Source organism: Condylura cristata, unplaced genomic scaffold (assembly GCF_000260355.1).
Source record: "Condylura cristata isolate star-nosed mole 26May11 unplaced genomic scaffold, ConCri1.0 scaffold00012, whole genome shotgun sequence".
Taxonomy (NCBI): Eukaryota; Metazoa; Chordata; class Mammalia; order Eulipotyphla; family Talpidae; genus Condylura; species Condylura cristata.
The window spans coordinates 20,928,191-20,948,721 of NW_004567113.1; the positions used below are offsets into that span (position 1 = coordinate 20,928,191).

Below are 20,531 nucleotides of genomic sequence, written 5' to 3' on the forward strand. Positions count from 1 at the left end.
CTCAGATCTTTCCAATGGAAAGCTACCAAAAAAATACTTTTTGTCTGTATGCACGGGACTGAAGGAACTACATGGCTCCAATGAAGTGGTTCAGCAGAGATGCCGAGGAGACTCCAGCAATTACAGGCTTATTCCACCCTACCTGAAAACTGGGGCTAAAACAAAGAGCGAATGAGTTATGTACCAGAAACTAATGATCAAATCACATAAGAAGTTACCTTGTCCCAATCTGGTCAGTATACTTGAAGTCAAAACAGAAAATCTGGAGCCAATCCAGAAAAGGAAAAGCAGAAAGGAAAATACAAAACACACTACTGAGGAGAAAAAATGCTGGTAGACCTTAACATGGTGTTTGGAAAAACTGTCTTCAGGCATGTGTAGCTTATCCTAGAAAAGAAAGACTAAACTTGTTCTGTGTGGCTTCGGATGGCAAGAGCAGACCCTACGACAGAGGTGTGGAAAAGTGTATCAATGTCTCTATCAGGAATGCCTTTGGAGATAAGTTCCTGCTGCAGTGCGCGTTCAGGCAGCTGGCACAGAATCTCATCAGTAACTAGGAGGAAATGTTGGACTGGATGGTATTCAAAGCCCTGAAACTAAAATTCAATGATTAAGGCCCCTTTATTGAAATTACTTGATCCTTAAATTGCCCATTATGTTAAAGGGCTCTGGGGCTGAAAAAGGAATATAAATTTATCATTTATATGAGGGCACAAAAATGACAATCTTTTAAAATAATTAGTAAAGTTATATGTATGTATTAGATGGTCTGGAAACTAAGTAGGGGACCATTGTGTGTTAATGCATGGATTACAATGTTAGTGGCTTTTCTCTGATAGACAGATGAGATGAAAATATACAGGACCAAGGAATTACAATGGTCAAAACAACTACTGTCTATAGATGACTTCTCTGCTACCATTAAAAGTACTCACAAAACACTTTTGGTCAATCACTGCTTCCAATCTTATTTTTTTAATGTTCAACTCATGCTGACTTATTTTTCTGTTAAAAGTCCATACAAAAGGAATAATTTGTCATCTTTGTTAAATGTTTCATGTATCAAGTTGTATTTACAACTAAATATTCCTTTGTCATTCTTAAGAAAACAGGACACAAAAAAATGACCTTTGAGTAAAATCAATTTGACTTTAAATTTTACTTTCTTTAGTATAAAGTAGCATAAAAATCTGAAAATCTGACTCCACTAACGCAAAGTCATTTTCTGAATAAGTTTCAATGGCAGGATGAGGTCTGATGCTTCTGCAAAAACCAGTCACGTGTCAGCCAATACCACTGACCCTAGAATGAGACACTGAATAATACCCATTATTTCTTATTCATTCCTTTGTTTTACTTTGACAGTTTTTACCATTCACCAAGAAACTTACTGAGAGAAAAATAAAACAGAACGGAGACATCATCTGATTCTTTTAAAGAGTGTTACAAACTAAATATGTCCAATTTTTAGTAGAATTGTCAAAGGCCAAAATGCCCACCAAGAATTATGTTTCCAAAAGTATAGCTAATTGTGAAATTCCAGATTTTATTGTGTTTTACATGGATAAAAGCTAAATGTATCACCTAACTAAAAGGCTCATTATATTTTCATTGAAATTCCTCAACCTTAGACTTTTTTCTCATTCACAAACCCACTTCCTCAACTACCATCAACTTACACTCCAAGAAACACCAACATGTGATCTCACAGGACAGAAATGATATAAATGGGGCAGAAAGAGTGAAGAGAATCATTCTCTTTTGAAAACCCCAAACTTTAGCTTATTTGACAAACACATATCAGTCTCTACTACGTGCCAGGCCTATAAATTATTCATCTTTGTATCCCTACTACTGTATAAAACACACATTAGAAACACAATAATTTTTCAATAGTGAGTGGACACACTAATTATAGAATACAGAATCTATTTAAAATATATTAAAGAATTATCTGCTCAAATGTCATCTAAAAAAAGCACAGAAGGTATCAGAGCTGTTGATGCTACATGGAATTTACTGATTTTGTTAAATTAATGACCATAATAACCAGGTTTATTTACGAAAAGAATCTTACCATTATATCAGTTCACAAGGATTAGAAATATTACTTATTCTAAAAGGCAGAAAAACAGGAAATTAAGCAACACTACCTCAAAGGCATATTCATGCCAATTATATACATCAGCTGGCCACAATGAATTTGACTGTAGTAGAGTATCAAACCCTTCACCTAATTCAGAGGACTCCACAGCTTTATGAAATCTACGAATCATAATCCTAGCTTTCATTTGCCACCACACATGCAGTGATGGCATCTTTATCCCAAGTGTTTAATCACTTGTTGGTATAAGACTCTGGGAGAACACTTCATGTTAATGCCCTGTGCCATCGGTCATAAAAGACCAAGGATTATGTTGTGAGGTTTCTACAGGAAATGTTGAAGCCCAAAGACTTCAAGGAAAGACTTGAGGGTGATATAACGGACCAGTAACTGTGTGGGATAACAGATTGATGCAGCCCCTCTAAAACGAATGGGAAACAGGGGAGATGGTGACTGGAGGATGGGTATTCCCCCATGTTCTACTGGAAGTTAGGGCTCTCTAGAAATGCCCACTACACAACAAAACTTCTGAAGACAGCAAAGGCACTGTTTTTCTTACTTGGTTTTTTTTTTTTTAAAGATTTATTTGTGCATACAGAACTGGGGTACAGGCCAAAGGCTGAGGGGCGGTGACAGGCTTCACTAGAGACAGAGTGGGGAACAGAATAGGCAGATCGACGAAGTACACTGCTGAGGGGAGCAGCAGGTGGGCCAGGAGAGGTCTGCCACGCCACGTGGTCACCTCACGTAGTCACCTCCGGGGCAGGCGGGAATCGAACTCATGCAAAGTGGCTTTGGCTTCTTAGTGAAGTGCTTTAACCTGCTGCACCACCAGGGAGGGCCTTTCTTACTTGGTTTAAAAAAAGTTTTAATTAAAATTTTCTATTATATTATTTTGTTATTGATCCAACAATGGATCTGTATATGATTCAGAGGTTATGTTTGAGCCTCGTGAAATGTAGTTCTTACATCACACCCACCCCAAGACACCCAGAGTCCTCCACAGTCCACAGGAACCCCTCTTTCCATTTCCTTTTGCTTTCCACCTGAAATATTGCTCTCTGGAAGTCTCAGTTCCATAGTCATGTTTTTAGGCTCGTGCTGATGGACTGGTAATGGCTTCATGAAGACAGGCAAGGTATCTAATCCTAGGTAGGCATAATTAGTAAGGGACTGAACTCGAGGAGTAGAAGAACAAATATGAAGGAGAGCAGGATAATGAAGGGCAGGCTAATGGAGGAAATTGTGATGAGTTTAATTCAATAAAGAAAAAGCTGGCGAGGCAAATGAGTGAGACATCTTTTGTCACACTTAGGTCCATTTCCTGTTCCTCTCCACCATGCTTTCTGCCCTCAGTAGTGGCCTGTGATCTACAGTGGGTTCCCATTTGTCTCTAGGTTCCCAGAATAAGTTCCTGCACCTGTACCCCTGTAAGGTGCCTTGGACTGGCTACCCTCACTTCAAAGTCATATAAAGAAAAAATATATTTTCTATTTGCTATATGATAGTTGTGCATCATACACAGAAAAAGGTTGGCAGTAGCTGCTGTAACAGACCTACCACCAAAATAGATAATGATTTTTGAAAATTTGCAATCCTGATTAGAGCTATAAACATTAGTTTAATATAGGGAATTTATTTAATTTAGGAGTTGGCATCAGAAAATTCTAAAATCATAACATACAAGCATAAGTGGCTGTTAATTACCATCTAGGTGAGCTTCCCATTTTTGGGTGTGGTAAGGAAACTCCACAGTGATCTATCAAAAGGCACCCTGTGTGGGCCCTCCCAGGTGGCACAGTAGGTTAAAGCACAGCACTAAGAAGCTAAAGCCACTTCAGCATGAGTTCGATCCCCATCCTGGAGGTGATCCACATGGCGTGGCAGACCTCTCCTGATGGCCCGCTGCTCCCCTCAGCAGTGTACTTCATCAGTCAGCCTGTTCTGCTCCCCACTCTGTTTCTGGTGAATCCTCTCACCGCCCCTGAACCTCTGGCCTGTACCCCAGATCTGTTTTCATAAATAAATATATATTAAAACAAAAAAAGGCACACTGTGTGTGAATAGCAGTGCCAAAAATAGAAGCTACAGCTTCTGGGATCTTACAGTTGTGTTCTTTCCACAAAATGCAGCACTTATGTTTACTTGGCTGCTTGCCACAATTCTACAAGTATCACAGACATAGACTGTGTACATTGTGCTGTTGCTGTGAGGAATAAAGTAGAAATATACCTGTGTTCCTGTAATTTAAGTATTAATTGACTAGCAACTCATAACTGTTTAGGGGGAAAAAAGACAAAAAATAAATGACTGTACACTCCAGAGGAGAATTGGACATTTAGTGTGCTTTGTGAGATTTTACAGGTTTCTTGTGAATTAGTGGTGTGCGTGAGGAGGTAGTAATGATGAAGTTTGATAATTGCCACAGCAACAATTATTGTCTCGATGAAAGTGCCTAAGAATTTGCATTTTAATTGTAAAATATAATATATACATATGAGAATCTATAAAATTATCTAGTGTTCCCCAGAAAGACCATATATCTAAACAATAACTTAAATAAGAACATATTTTGGCCAATGAGAAAAAAGTGTTTATACTCTTTATTTATTTAGGTATGGATTTATGTCTATACTGCTATTATTTAACTATAAGTGTGAGAGATAATAGTCTGAAAGCCTATGCACTTAAACATTGCTCCTTTGCAATCAGGTATATCTTCTCCCTGTTTATTTTATGACAGGTATATACAATTCTAAACGATTCTGGGAGCTTTCTTAACAGGAATTGTAACCAGAATGCAAACATTATTCTATTTTTCAGTATTCAATACTTCCTCAACAGTGTTTCTTACTGACTGAGAAATTACCTAGTTGGACTCTTAAAATAGGAAAAAATTCTCTAAGTCAACACGAGAATAACTGCTGGAAAAAAGGTGAAGTCTACATGGGCAGTTAAAAATAACTGTTCATCTTAATGTTAAAATGAGTTTATTTTGCAAATGATAATTTATAAGTGTTCACAAATTTTCCATATAATTGCCTCAATAATATCAGACTTCATCAAGAGCAAATTTAAAAATGTGACCAATCCAAACATGAGTCCAAAACAAACAAAAAATGATATCCAATGAATTAATAAGGAGAACTCTGAATAAACAGGAAGAAATTATACTCAAACACCTTTGCCAGTTCTGTCATACACAGAACTCAAGTCACTGAGGGGATGTATGAAATAAGCACACTTCCCAGTGTGAGAGTTAGTACTACAAGCTCAAACTGTAAGATAAGCAGTTAATCTGAATGTTTGAAGTATTCAAATTTTAGCCCAAAGAGAGCTATAAAGATAATAACTACTTGCAAAGTACAGGTTTCACCTAAGGTTCAAGTGTGTATGTGTGTACATTTATACGCTATGCACTAAACAAATGCTGCATGTGAACCACTGTTTTGTGATGTCAAGTTTAGGCTAATTAGGTTGAATGTTTCTTTCTGCACTTAACTTTGCATGTGAACCACTATTTTGTGATGTCAAGCTTAGGCTAATTAGGTTGAATGTTTCTTTCTGCACTTAACTTTGCAGACATTTTTTATTCCATGGGCCAGCAAGTTTGAGATAGTTTATTATTGTTATTCTCTGTATGTTATGTCTTCCCCCCTTGCCAAATCCCTATGTTGATATCCTAACTAAGAAAATGATGACAGGGGGTGGGACATTGGGAGGTACTTGGGTCATGAAGGTGGAGCCTTTATAATGGAATTAGTGTTTTTACAGAGATCCCAAGCTTTTCTACCACTCTTCAACACAGTGAAAAGGTGCTGGATATGATGAAGCTTGGAGTCTGCAATTAACTGACCATATTTATTAAGCTGTTAAAATTGTGAGCTACACATTATAGCTGTCATCCAACAATTAAGATTCTTTATAGCAGCATTATGATGCCATAAAAAAACTTGGTTCTGAATTAGCAAATCTTTGCCAGTTACTTGCATGATGTATAGAGTCTGCCTCAGATATGAAGGAAACAACATGCAAAACATATTTTGCTCCCTTTCCACAAGAAAAACAACCTACTTCATGCAAGTAAGAACATTGGTCTTTTAAATGTCTTCCAGAGACTGTGTATATAATTTCTGCTTCAGGTTGTACCACTCAGTGGCCAAGCAGAAAGAGAAAACACTCTACATATTTCAGGCCAGAAAGATTTTAATGGTAGTCATTGGTTACAAAAGTATAAGAAGAACTGAAGTCACTGGAGAGATGGGGTGAGAAGAAACAGGGGCAGCACTAGAAAGCCACAGGGGACAGGGTTTATTAGTGGTGATCAGGAAGCTACTGGTCCTAACCCTAAATTGGAGCCCTGAACCCCTATTGGCTATTGAGCTGTTAGAGGTGCTCCCCACCCCCCACAAAATACTGAGCACCCACCGGATGCTGCTGAGAACTTAGTTCGAGGCCACCCAGTGCTCTCTTCATCTTAGTGCCTTCAGCCTCTGCCAGGCTATCATCACTTTGTCCTACCTCTTTAGTTTTATGCCACTGGCAAGAAATGACAACTCCTTACCCCTTCACCATCTTCCTAAACTGAATTTGTTAAAGCTCAAAATAAAAGAAACCACTGCTGACCACATTGTAAACAATCTTGTACTTTCGAGGATTCAGAACTGTGAGAAATAAAGGTTTATAAGCCACCCAGATAGTGGGGTTTTATAACAGCCAAATAGAGTTGGACAATATACAGCCTTTATTTATAATTTTACAGGAAGAATCATAGTCAACAAATTCCTGTATGAAAGTTAATATACTAATTTTAAGTTTCACTTCCCAGGAATTGGAAAAAGGAATCTTATCAACTGCATTGTGTGTCCTCTAAGTTCTATTTCTACACAAAACACATGAAGTGAGATTTCATGAGAATCTTCTTGTCTAAAACAGATCACAGATAAACATCAAATAGATTCAAGATTACCTATGAAATACTGAAATCCTAAACACTGAAAATGGAATGGTAAAGCCAAGGATTATCTTAGTTTCATTCTACAGGTAAGAAAACACAAAATGCCATTAGCTAAATGTTGTTCTTATCTTGTAGTCTTTGCATGAACCACAGTTTTGACTTTAAGTTCACCCAAGCATATTAAAGGGAGACAGGATGTCTGCACTACCCAGCTCAATTATCTGTTTTTCCATACACTAGCATTTATCATTATGGGAAGGAAAGTTCGGCTCAGATGCTGCTCAGATCTTACAATACTTGTGTAATAACACAGTTCAGGTTTACTCCCACAGCCCATAATTCAACTTAGTTACTCATGTACAGCTGATGAACAAGAACCCCAATTAATATAAACAATTTTTGCTTATGTACTTAAAAACTATGGATTGAAAGTTCTTTTTTTCATTCATGCATTTTAGATAATATGCATGCATTTTCCCTGGTACACTCAGAATTACGACAGAATTATGTAAGCAAAATCTTTAGAAGGTTTTCAAAGCCGGGTTGTAATTAATGTTAAAATATGTATGCACATGGACAAAGACCAGAAAGTAATTTCTAAAATGCACACAATTATACTAGAAAGGTTGAACCGAAGGTGACTTTTTCATTTTGTAAAATCTTATTATTGTTGATGTAGTATAAATTCAATGAGAATTATTTTAAGCTCCAGTACTTACTGTGGTTGGAAAATAACGACTAGTTTTGAACTTTTTCAGAGCCATAGAAGAGGTGTAAGTGCCCAAGAAGAGGATGAAAGACATAAGTGAGATATCAGGAACAAAATCGCAGTTGTTTCCCACGAGCTTTCCTCCATATTTCAAACACTCCTTCGTTGACAAAAGTGCCCAGTCAAGGGTAGCATTATGGTACTGAAGAAAAAAGAAAAAAAATTTTAAAAAGTTTTTTAAAGCACACTGGCACATCAATAGACGCTTTTGAAAATTGATGGCATATATATGGATTATGTTAAAAGTTTCTGTAAAACTAGAGCGACCACTGAAGGGTGAAACCTGATAAAGTGCAAATAAAATAACAGGTAAGTGTGGAAGGAGACTAGCAATTATTGAAAATATAGTAAGAATGATGCAATCTGTTACCTTGTTGAGCCACAGCCCTACAATCACCCATTTGTTCAACAGAAATAAACCGCAAATTCCTTCTTTCCTGTCAACCTCCTGAAAGTAAATTGAGACATAATAATATCCTAATACTCAGGATCTGAAACACCTTTGTTGTTTAAAAAGTACTTACGTTTGTATTGCATATCTTCTCATCCTTTGAGCAGATGACACCATTAATTACTCATTTACCCCATACCCTCAAGAAAGAGCTAATTATTTCTAAACAACTAATGATTGGTGACTTAAGAAAATTAAACTATAAAAATATTGAGTCTCTGCTTTTTCAATGGCAAATCCTAATGAAATCCAGTGTTTTTCTTTTGGCTTCACTGATTGTAGTGACTGAAATATACAGTATCTGATGACTTTAGGGGTTGTCATCTTTAGGGTACTCATTTCTACGGCACATGATTAATTGTGCCATAGATTGATTTTCAGATTTTTCTTCTGTCTCATGAATTATCGTCATATCCATGGTGTGCTTCTTGGCAGCAACTCTTCCTCTTCCTATATTCTGTTTCTAATATTCAGGAGAACCCTTTTTTTGAGCATACTGGACAGGGCAAATTCACCCATCCACCAGCTGCTCTGAGTTTTAGTTGTTAATCGGCTTTCAGCCAAAAGTAGCTACCTCATGTGAAATTTAATGCCTCCTTACAGCCAATTACTGACCAACACTAGAGGGAGGCTACAGACTGAATATCTGGGTTCCCTTAAAATTGATATGTTGAAACCTAATACCCAGGGTAAGGGTATTTGGGGGTAGGCCTTTGGAATGTGACTGAGCCATGAGGGTAAAGTCTTCATAAGTGGTATTAGAGTCATTATAAAAGAGACCCCAGAGAGCTCCTTGGTCCCTCTGCCACATGAGGCACACAGTGAAAAAGTCTGTCAACTAGGCAGCAGACTCTCCAGATACTGAATCAGATGCTACCACAAGAATAGACTTTCTCTGGGGTCTGGGACTAATGGGTACGTTGTGCACCAACAGAACAATTATTTGAGAATATCTCATAAATAAATGAAAGGTACATTTTTCCTGTCATTTGGAGGTTAAGAATTCTGTATCACACTTCTAATTATAAAAGATCACACACACACACACACACACACACACACACACACGAATCCTATGGTCAGAAAGAGTTCATACTTTTATAGAATCCAAAATGTTAAGTGCTTAGATAGCAAATTAAAAAATAAACTCTACATCTATCCTTGAAGAATTTTTTCTACATTAGCTTCTACTTGCAAACAGCTGAATTGCATAATTATACTTTTATCAAACTCTGCTTCTTAGAGGTGATTAATCATGTCTTGCTTTGTTTTTTTAGATTCCCACATGTGAATGTTTTTAGCAGAATACATTTAAAGTTTAGAGGTCATAATAGGTAACAGATTTCTTTGTTTTAAAATCAGCAAAAATTTACCATAATTTCACTTCAGCATTTTAATATCAGCAGAATGCTTCTATATATGAAAGGTCCCCCTAGAGGTAAGAACATTAAATAACCCCATCAGGCAGTTTTATTGATTTTCATACAGTGATTCAAGTTGAGGTTAAAAAGACACAAATGGGCCCTCCGTGGTGACACAACAGTTAGGATGCAGTACTGCAAGCTAGTGGCAGCCACTTCAGTGTGAGTTCGATCCCGAGCTCTCAGCCCTGGCCGGGAGGTGACTCGCCGTTTGCTCCCCTCAGCAGTATACTTCATCAATCTGCCTGTTTTGCTCCCCACTCTGTCTCTGGTGAACCCTCTCACCACCCCTGCACCTCTAGCTTATACCCCAGTTCTGTATGCATAAATAAATAAATCTTTAAAAAAATACAAATGTATTTTTTAGCTTACGTCAACTAAACACATGAATATCACTATTTTGTAAGCCTCAGATGGTTTCTGTACCACTGAACAGAAAATTTAGGCTTCAACTACCATTTTTCACTAAGGGCTTAAGTATGAAAACTTTCATGCAGCATGTATAGATTGCAGTACATATATTGATACGTAAATTCTCAGTTTTATAAAATTCAAATTCTAGCATATAAATAATTCTATTTAAATATTACTGAAAAGACATCAACATTATTTGTGTCATTTAAGTCTCAATATTCCAAAGTAAGCTAAGTTAATGAAGGTTAGTATAGTAGACTTCAGGATCCATATTACACATTAAACATTAAGGCAATCATCTATTAGTGTTGTGTATATGTAAATATGCAAGTGAAGGTGAGAGATAATTAGCTGAAAATTTAATCACCACAGATACCAACTTATATAATTTTACACTAGCATATTTTGTTAGATATGAGAAATACATTTGGGTAAAAGTCATATTTTGCTTCTGAGGTCCACTGAATCATAAAGTATCATGTTAAACCTTGTGAGCAAATCCATTCATCTAGGAATAGCAATCATAGGAGGCAGTGTTCAGAGAAGTTTAAGAAGTACCGCTTTCATGAGATAATTCTGTGCTTATAATGTGACCTTCTCTGTGTATTTCAACCACATTTCCATCATGATCATTTATTATAACAACAAATTCATTCTTATAAGAATAATAATAATTTGTTAATTCATCATCAAGGATTTCCAATTCAAAGGCAGATCAATCATGTTATAATTCTTACCACTCTACATCCCTACTTGAATCTCCAAAGTAAATTCAAAACTAACTCCTAATCTTCCTCCTAAAATCCGCTTAATCACAACTTCATCCTTCCAGATTTTTAGAGAACCTTGAAGTCACTGTCACAGATCACATTTTGGTAAAGACTTTATATCAAAATACACCTAAAATGGGACCATATCTCACCTATAAATTCTGCTACCACTCTGGTTCAAGTGAACATTGTCTCCTTTTGTCTTAATACAGAAGATTTTTATCTCACTGTTTCATTCCTTTATTCCTTACAAGGAATAAAGACCTTCTCTAAAATCTTTCATCTTTATTTCCTATGCAAAATTGTGTCGCATAGCACTTGAATATTTAAGTCAGAATTTGAAACAAACAGGAACATAAGCTCAGACACATTATATGCGTGATGATGTCTATAACTTTCCACTGCAATTGTCAAAACACTGTAACTCCCACCAAAGAAACCATTAGTATTACAGGGCAGAAATGCTCAGAGAGGGATGTAATGTGTCTAGAGACCTGGACTTAGAAGAGATGTCAAGTTTGGAGAGATGAACTTAGCAGTGCACTGAAAAGAGCTGACTGTGGGAGTAATTAGATTTAATAAAACTGTAAAGGGAAAAGCACAGAATGAAAAGAGTATAAAGCATCTAGGATACCCTCAAAAAAAGTGAAGATAACAAATCAAACTATGAAAATACACAATTTTGGATAAAGTGAGGAATGAAATGAGAATGTTCAAAGTGGAACTATAAAGAGGAGAATTTGGCAATATGTCTGTGGCAGAGTGAAAAGTTCCTAGCATTGCAGAGAAATGAAGGGTGAAGACTAAGTGATGTCTGTTCATGCCTTTTTTTTTTTTTTTAAGTTTTTAACTAGAAAATCTTTGGTAATTTCTTGAAGATGTAGTCAAAAAGAAAATCCACATTCAGTAAGTTCAAGAAGTGATAGTGAAAATATTGAAACTGCAATTCCAGATTAAGAAATAGAGTAACAAAAGGGTAGGACAGAAAATATGAGCATTATGAGTTCAAGACAAGTTCTTTAGGGCTGATGAGGGCTTTTGCAGTGTTTGTGATAAATGATGAACACTCCAGTTACAGGGCTGGAGGAAGGAGGTGTTGGGAAAACAAGAATGGAGAACAGTGAAATGTTAAGAGACAGAGAGATTGACTAGGATTTGGGAAACTGATGTACCAGAAAAAGTAAAAGCTAGAAATGACAAAAATATGGAGTCTGCTGGCCAAGGGGACGTGCCTCACCATAAAATAAGAAAAAAAGAAGAGAAGAGTAAGAAGTGGCAGAATTCAAGTTAGAATACAAAGGGAACCATAGAAATCTTAGTTGAAGTAAATGAGTGAAATCTTCCTTTTAGAAAATTTATTTTTTTAATTGGTAACACTAGGGTCTTCATCAGGCCTCTCCACTGTGAGGCACCACCACCAAATCTCCCACAGTCTACCACAATGGTCCATTACCCATTAAAGGACTCTTTCATCAGAATCTAGAATATTTTACATATTCAAGTAAGATGCTTTCCAATTTATCTATTTTTATTAAGATTGATTTTTCTTTATGTATTTCTGCATACAAGAACTGGGGTATAGGCCAGAGGTGTGGAGGGTGAGAGGATTCACCAAAAAAGAGTGGGGAGCAGAACATATCGATCTACTGAAATACACTGCTGAGAGGAGCAGTGGCAGACAAGAGAGGTCTGCTGTGCCATGTGGGTCCGATCACTGGCCAGGAATTGAACTCAGGCCATGGCAGTAATAGCGCTCTATCTTAACCTCTACACATTTTTAGTAGATGTATATCCTATCAGCATATAGGACATTTACTACCAAAGTTTTTCATTATTATTTGAAATTCAGATATAACTGAGTTGGTTTGATTTTTTTTTAATAACTATCCAGTGATAGTTATTTTAATTATATATAGGCAATCATGCTTAACAATAACATCTAGAAAGCAGAAAAATAGCAATGAAAGAAGACAGGAAAATGCACTGGGCTTCCACCTCATGGATGAACTAAAAGTCCAAGGAGCTGTTAAAAAGAATAAGACAAAACCAATTTAAAAAGAGAAAAAATGTCCACTTAAATGATAATGCAGGCAGTGAAAGAAAGTGTCAAAATGAATGATACTGAGATTAGGATCAGAAGAGGAACTAATCAAATCCCTTGAGCAAAGAAAAAACAAAATTTAAGTTAAGTCTTGAGTAGAGGGACTGGTCCTTGTAGAACTATTCAAAAAATAGGGGAAAAAGTGGTAGGAAAGCAAACAAACAAAAGAACAACAGGGAAAGGAACAAAGCCAAAGGATAGGGGAATAAAAATGATAAACTTTGGATCTGTACTTTTTTCTGTACTGGCAGAAACAGGAGGGTAAGCCACAGAATAGGGAAACATTCGAGCAACAATGCTTGATTCTGGACAAATAATGCTTCATTCACTCATCCAAATCCTTTATTCAAAACTTAACTTACTGCTCAACATGGGGGGGGAACTAAATGGACCAGGGTCAAAGCAAACTGTTACTGGGTAGTAAGAAAAAAGTTTTTAAGGAAATGAGACCAAGTTGCAAGACTCTTAACTGAGGTCAATCTCATGAAAAGAAATTTCAAACAATTTTTTTAAAATCTCATTTTCAACAGAAATACCCTGTTTGTATTAGGGGCTTTGTTTGTAAATCTTAGAAGTAGAATGTATACCAAAGGATTTGTTCCTTTTTTTTTTCTGCTCCTTTTTTTTCCCCCCATCAGCAACTCTTATATTATCCCTTTGATGCTCTTCCACCCTCTTTTAACCTCAAAAACCTCTTTGTTTACCGATGTCTGCTGGACTTGTGTTTTGTTTCGTCAAATTGTCTGGTATGTAAACGTCCAGTATCTGTCTTTGTCACTGACTTGCTTGACTTCACATAATTTGCTCCAGTGCCTTCCATTTTGTCATAAATGGCAACCTTTGGTCTTTCCTATGGCTGAATAGTATTCAATAGTGTGGTTATACTATATCCTATATTTAGGTTTTTTTTGTGACTGCCCTAAATGGTTCATTAGGTCAGAATTTTACAAACACCACTTTTAACTAGTGCTAACAGTAGAGCTGAGGAGTACTGTGCTTTCTCCAAGCTGCACAGTAAGAACCACCAAAAGTATGATGAAACTCATTACCCTCCCTAAGCCTACACAGCCTCAGCTGTCCACCCTCACAGCTCCCGGGCTGATTTGGTCATCCACTGGGTATCAGGATTTCTTCTGATAGCTTTATGGAATATATCAATGAGGAAAATCTCAGAATTTGGAATATTCACGAACCCATATAAACTGAGGACTTTCTACACTGGTGTCTAGTTTGCTCCAGCACAATAGAATGAAGGTTCTGAGAAAACATTAGTTGGTTAACACCCTGATAGACACATCTTATATTACACCTTTAGGAATTGGAGGTTTGTGACCACAACAGAACACATGAATATGATAGATGGGCAAACTTTGCCTGGTTGTGCATCCTAGTCAGTGCATTTTATTGGGTCAGCAGGGTGACGGTGGGAGCTTGAGGAGTGCTAGAGTTGGTGGTACAGAGCACTGAGAAGAAAATGCATGTTGTCATGTAACAGGTACAGGTTTCATGGACTCAGCCCCCACTCCAGATACTGGAACTACTAATCCCATCCAAAACAAGGAGAAGCAGGCTGGGACGTGAGGGCGGAGCTAAGCAGCCAGGTTGGGATAAAACCGGACATATGTGCCCTGGGGTCTCTTGGCCTGGTGGTTTGCAGCTGGTCGTTTGGCTCTCGATCGGTTTTCAGCGTGCCGGTGGAGTCCAAGTCAGCAGAACTGGTAGGAGATTCTAATTAACTTGTATTTCTCTCCCTTTTTTCCTGGATTGTTCCTTTACCTTTCTCCTTGCAAATAAATCCATTATTGAACCTTTTCATGCGTGTCCATAATACGATTGAATCTTAGGTGTGCGGATGAGGACGCCAAATTCACACTGGGGTGCCCTGTAACAATCAGAATGCTTCTGGCTGCATTGTTCCTGGATATACTGTATGCACCCATCGTGACTGACCTGATGGATGCTGCTAGAGTGACAAGAAAGAGTCTTTCACCTCTATACACATCCTCATATTTTCATTATTTTTTAAAAATGTATTTATTTATGCATATAAGAACTGCCCAGAGGTGTGTGTGTGTGAGGGGGGGAGGGGTTTGAGAGGAATCACCAGAGATAGTGGGGAGCAGAACAGGCAGATGTACTGAAATACACTGCTGAGGGGAGCAGCAGGCGGGTCAGGAGAGGTCTGCCAGGCCATGTGGGTCACCTGAAGGGTAGGCAGGGATCGAACTCATGAGGAAGTGGCTTAAGCTTCTTAGTGCTGTGCTTTAACCGGATGCACCACCAGGAAGGGCCCATGATTCAATCTTATACAAAAAATTCATCTTAAATTTTGAAATACTATAGCATCCTCCCCAAAGGAAAAAGTGGGGAACATATGAAAGAGGATGTATTGGCAGTCATTGAAGCTAAGTGAGATGTATGAAGGGTTTCGTTTCACTGTCCTCTCTTTCAGGATATGTTTGAAAATTTCCATAGTATTTTCAGAAGTTAAACTATGTAATTTTAAAGGAAATATAAGGAGAGATTTTTTTTTAAGTTGACTTTCTCTATGGGAGAAAATCATAAGCATCTATGCACAAGATTAATATGACATTCCCTTCCCATGAAAATAATGTTAATTTGTAGAATCACCCTAAAGGTAAATTTGTAGAATCATGAAAATAATGTTAACTTGTAGAACCATCTTGCAGGTAAATCAAATCAAAGCACTTTTGCTTCCACATAGCTATCAAGGAAAATTTATGAGACTATTGTTCTTTATCCAATAATCAATAGCATCTCCATGTAGACAGAATATGATTTACTAGGTAATATAGTAAACAAACAAATAAAAATCACATTTTACAATGCTTTAAGTATTGAATAGTAAGATGTGTGACTTTTAAAAAATATTAGGGTAATGCTACTACTAATAAAATTTTTAAGATTGAGTAGTAGTTAACATACTCATTTAGATTTTTCCTCAGCAATGGGTAAGTCAGATTTTGCAGTAATCTGCAATTTTTATCACCTACAAGATGCATTTGAGCATTAGTTGTCTGATCTGCTTATTACTAAACTATAAAAAGTTGCAGGAAACTGTCATTCACAATATAAGAACCAGGTAAGCTGGATAAATTATAAAATCATGGTTTAAAAAATATCTACCAGAAAGATGATACTACAAAGTAACCTATAACCAACTTCCATAAAATTACAAAAACTTCGGGGAAAAGGAGAGATTCATGGATGTCTCATGTCTGACAGAGCAGCAGGTGGGAGATAAATCCAGAGTAGATGGAGATGAGGGGGAAAAAGCCAAATTTTCAATGCATTTTTAATACTGTAGGTGACAGATTAGAATTGCCTTAGCCTAGATTGAGCCTGCTCTCACCATAATACTCTCTTGGTCTCCGCTGTGTGCACAGGTAGTATATAAAAAGCTGGAGGCTAGAAAAGAGAGATGAGAAACACTCCCCACCCCTGCCCTATACACGCTCAAATGTCAGAGGCCACTTTCCGAAGGTGAGAGCCAGAAGAGGAGAGCAGAGGGAAACCCCTCTGAGGCATTCAGGATTTCTAAAAGGGGCAAGGCACCTGGTCTTTAAAGGCCAGCAGAGGAACAGTTAGGAAAAGAAAGATCTTCCAAGACTCAGCAAGCTGGCACATAAAATAAGATACAGAGAATTATATGCATTTTCTGGGATGATGGAAATGCTCTATATTTTGTTTCAGTGGTAGTGTGTAAGTGTATAGATTTGTCAAGATTCAGTTCCAGAACTGTGCATTTCAAGGCATGCCTCATTTTAATTAAAAAAAAAGGTAATCTAATGTGAATAGTAAATATTAACTGATCCATTCAATCACCTCAGAAGATACTGGTCTCTCCCTCAGGGTGGATAAATGGAAGCAAGCAGATCTAACTGATTATCATTTAGATATACTGTAGACAATCTGTGACTAGTCTCAAAGCTATACAGGGACCTTTTAAAGCACTGTTTGTAGGTTGAAGTTATAAACCCTGGAAGAAATCTACACAAAACTTGCGAAAGTTAGAAGAAATAATGACAATGATTCCAACCATAAATGGAAATGAAAACTTGCCCTTTATCTTGATAAGATTATTATAGGCTTCTAATCTCTACCTAATGCCCTGTTTTTCCTGTTCTTTTCTCTTGAAAATACCCATACCCCTAGGAAGAAGAAAGCTTGTCTTCTTGCCAATAAAGCTGAGCTGGAGAGGCCTTCTTTCCCCTGACAGGATATTCCCAGGGGCCCTTAGAGTGGGTCTCGCCAGTGCCCAGGGGCAGCTTGTCACTTTTACAGCACCTTCTTGCATGATCTAATTATGGCTGAACTGAAAAGAAGGAAATTAAGTCCTGTTGACTGTGTGTCCTAGGAAAGGTTCATGATTGAGCAGACAGAATGGTCTGTCCAAAGTAGTTGATTTCAACGTCTTCTCTTTATGATCTCTGTGAGATAGTGCGGCCTAGTGTAAGGAGAGTGCCTAAGGAAAATACATATGTACACATATATAAGGAGAATACATATATATACCTGCATATATATAAACATATATAGAAATAAGCAAATAATCTCTTTTACACACAAAATCAAAATAAAAATCAGAAAGAAGTGAATATGAGATGCAAAGTTTGAAAAGTCAGTGAACCTTTAATAGTAAGAAAAAAAAGTCAAGAGAGCTGCAAAATATAAAAATGAGAGAGAAAAAGGGTCAAGTGAGAGTTGTCCAGGAAATATAAAAAACATCTTTGAAAGCGATGTTGTGGGCACTCATTATATAATAACCGCTGAAGTGTTCTGGTCTCCTGAGAGATGGGCACTCTATCAACACAAGGTATTATGGTTTCTGTCTTTACAACTGAGAGATTGATATTCTTTGGTAAGATTCCATATCCAGTGTAGAGTGAGCACAATTGGATGTCTGAAACAGCACTTTTCCTTTTTCTCTAACACAAAAGTCTCCTTCCAGTGTGTGACCTTCCATGCAAAACAGCTCATTTTTAAAGCTTAGTTCCACTCCCTTAAAGATCCTTGGTTACAAGCCATGGGAAAGGATATCATGTGACAGAGGCACGGTCTTTCTAAGTGACAGGGGAAATGTCCTGCCACAATCACCCTGAGCAAAGAGAACACAGCACAATTCAGTAGGCAGGAGAATTCTTAATCATACCAAAAACAGAGAGAGGATACCAAGCTCTTGTTTTTCAACTTCTCTCACATTCCCTTGTGGAAGTATTTCAAGGTGACAATTAAAGGGCTACACAATTAAATTGCTAAGAAGGTTCAAAAATACGTTGTAGAAGTCAATGAAGACTTTAGCTTTAAAAAAAAAAAAAGAAGGAAAAGGAGAAAACTAATAAGCAAGAACAATGTTTTTCTATTGTTCTATTACTGATTATTAAGTATGTATTCATGTTAGGATTGCTAAGTGACAGGAGACACCATATATGTATTATCATTACAATGTATAATATGAGTATCCAGAAATACAAGTCACTTACCGTGTCAGTAGAAGAAATACTTGGCAAATGTTCTGGAGCCAATGTGGTATCATTAGATATTGAGATATTAACTGCAAGAAAAAGAAATTTTTTACAGTAAAAATAGCCTAAGTGGCCCTCCCTGGTGGCGCAGCGGGTTAAAGCACTGCACTGAGAAGCTAAAGCCACTTCCTCGTGAGTTCGATTCCCACCTGCCCTGGAGGTGACCACATGGCGTGGCAGACCTCTTCTGACCCGTCCGCTGCTCCCCTTAGCAATGCACTTCATAGATTTGCCTGTTCTGCTCCCTACTCTGTCTCTGGTGAAGCCTCTCACCACCCCTGTACCCCAGTTCTGTATGTACAAATAAATAAATCTTAAAAAAAAGCCTAAGTGCACCACTAGAAATCTATAAAAAGTCAGGAAAGACACTTTTTAAAATCTCCAATAAAATGTAATACGCACACAGTGAATTTTCCTTTATTATAATTGTATTCACCTTTCACCTAGCTAACCAACAACTTAGACACAACTGTTGTACTCTAATCTCACGAGAAACAATAACATATATTTAAGAGGATGGTATTAAAATATATTAGATTTCAACAAAACTTATATATTTTGAAACAGCATCCCATATATTTGCCTAGTGGAAAAACTGGTTGTTAATAAATCATTAAGTTGATGACTAGTTTCACATACAGTCACATCTCACAAATAAGAGCTTTACTAATCAACTGATGGGGTATTTTGGAAATCTGGACTGTATGTAAGAAAGTACATCTTTGCAAAATGTGGCAAACATTTTATAATGGTATCACTTATACAATTTAGCATCATTGCAAGTTTATCTAGATGTCACTTGCAGAAGAATCTACCTTAGTATACCAAAGCGACTCTTGGAAATTTTCTTTTTTTTCTATTTATGAGTCTAAAATTGAAACAGTATTTAAAAAGCACTCAATAAAATTAAAGCATTTTACCTTATCAAATAACCCTTATACTATTATGTGAAGCTTTATGCATTACAGAATAAGTTGTTACCCAGAGAATATTCCTAATTTGTAGAAATACTATAAAATACTTTGTCTTTAGAGATCACATGTTCCTTTAATATCCAAATTGTTAATTATTTGTTCTCTGTGCCCCCAAGCCCCAACCCCAAGTTCTTACCCTGTCTTTTTAGTTTGCTGTTTTAAAGTGTCCCAACTATGCAAACTTTTAGAGAAATAAACCAGTTTATCTATTGAAATTTAGAACATAAGATCCATGAAAAAAAACAAAGAGAGATATTCTTGTCCCCAGATTTTCCCTAGAATCTGCCCAGTCTGGCATTTAACTAACAGGCTTTCAAATGTATCTATTTTTCAACTTTAAAAGGGAAGGAAATCCTGTCATTTTTGACATGGATGAACTTGGATAGCATTATACCCTATAAGGAATAAGCCAGACAGAAAAAGACAATACTGTATGGTATCACTTATGTGTAGAATCTTAAAAAAAGAAAAAAAGAAATTTGAGCATGTAGAAAGATCAGGATGGCAGTTACCAGGCAGGAGAAGAGGGTGGAAAGGGTGGGGGAGAAGAGATGTAAGAAGTAGATGTTAAGACCTGTTATAAGAGGAAGGAGATCTGAGAAGCTAATGTAAAACAGGGTAACTATAGTTATAACTCTATATTACTTAAAGGATTCTCATCAAAATACATAAGGTGATAGAAAGTGTAAATTAACTTGATAGTAGGAATCATTTTACAATATATACATAAATTAAATCATCACATTGTATACATTAAGTATATTGCAATATAATTTGTCACATACTATAAATCTGAAAAAATATTTGTTTACTACATAGGAATAAAGGAAACCAAGGGGAATATTTCATAACTACAAGTGAATGAGAGCAAATTAAAAGATAAGAAATAAGTGAAACAGAAGGGGAAAATATTTAGCTTGAGTCCTAGTTTTTCTAAATTTTGGATGCTATTCTGATCTTTGAAAGCTTTATATTTGTTAAACTTTTAACCTAAAGGCAAGCTATGTTCGGTAAAAAAAGCAAA

At 36.8% G+C, this 20,531-nt stretch overlaps 1 protein-coding gene across 3 annotated transcripts in view; it reads right to left on the minus strand.

The window, feature by feature from the left end:
• Positions 1–20,531, minus strand: part of SLC4A4 (solute carrier family 4 (sodium bicarbonate cotransporter), member 4) — a 291,594-nt gene that overhangs the window by 42,951 nt on the left and 228,112 nt on the right. For all 3 annotated transcript variants that reach the window (XM_004681227.2, XM_004681226.2, XM_012724181.1), the window contains 2 exons: positions 18,492–18,562; positions 7,781–7,972 (listed from right to left, as the gene is read on the minus strand). In XM_004681227.2, the coding sequence (XP_004681284.1) occupies positions 7,781–7,972; positions 18,492–18,562 (263 nt within the window). The remainder of the gene's footprint in view (positions 1–7,780; positions 7,973–18,491; positions 18,563–20,531) is intronic.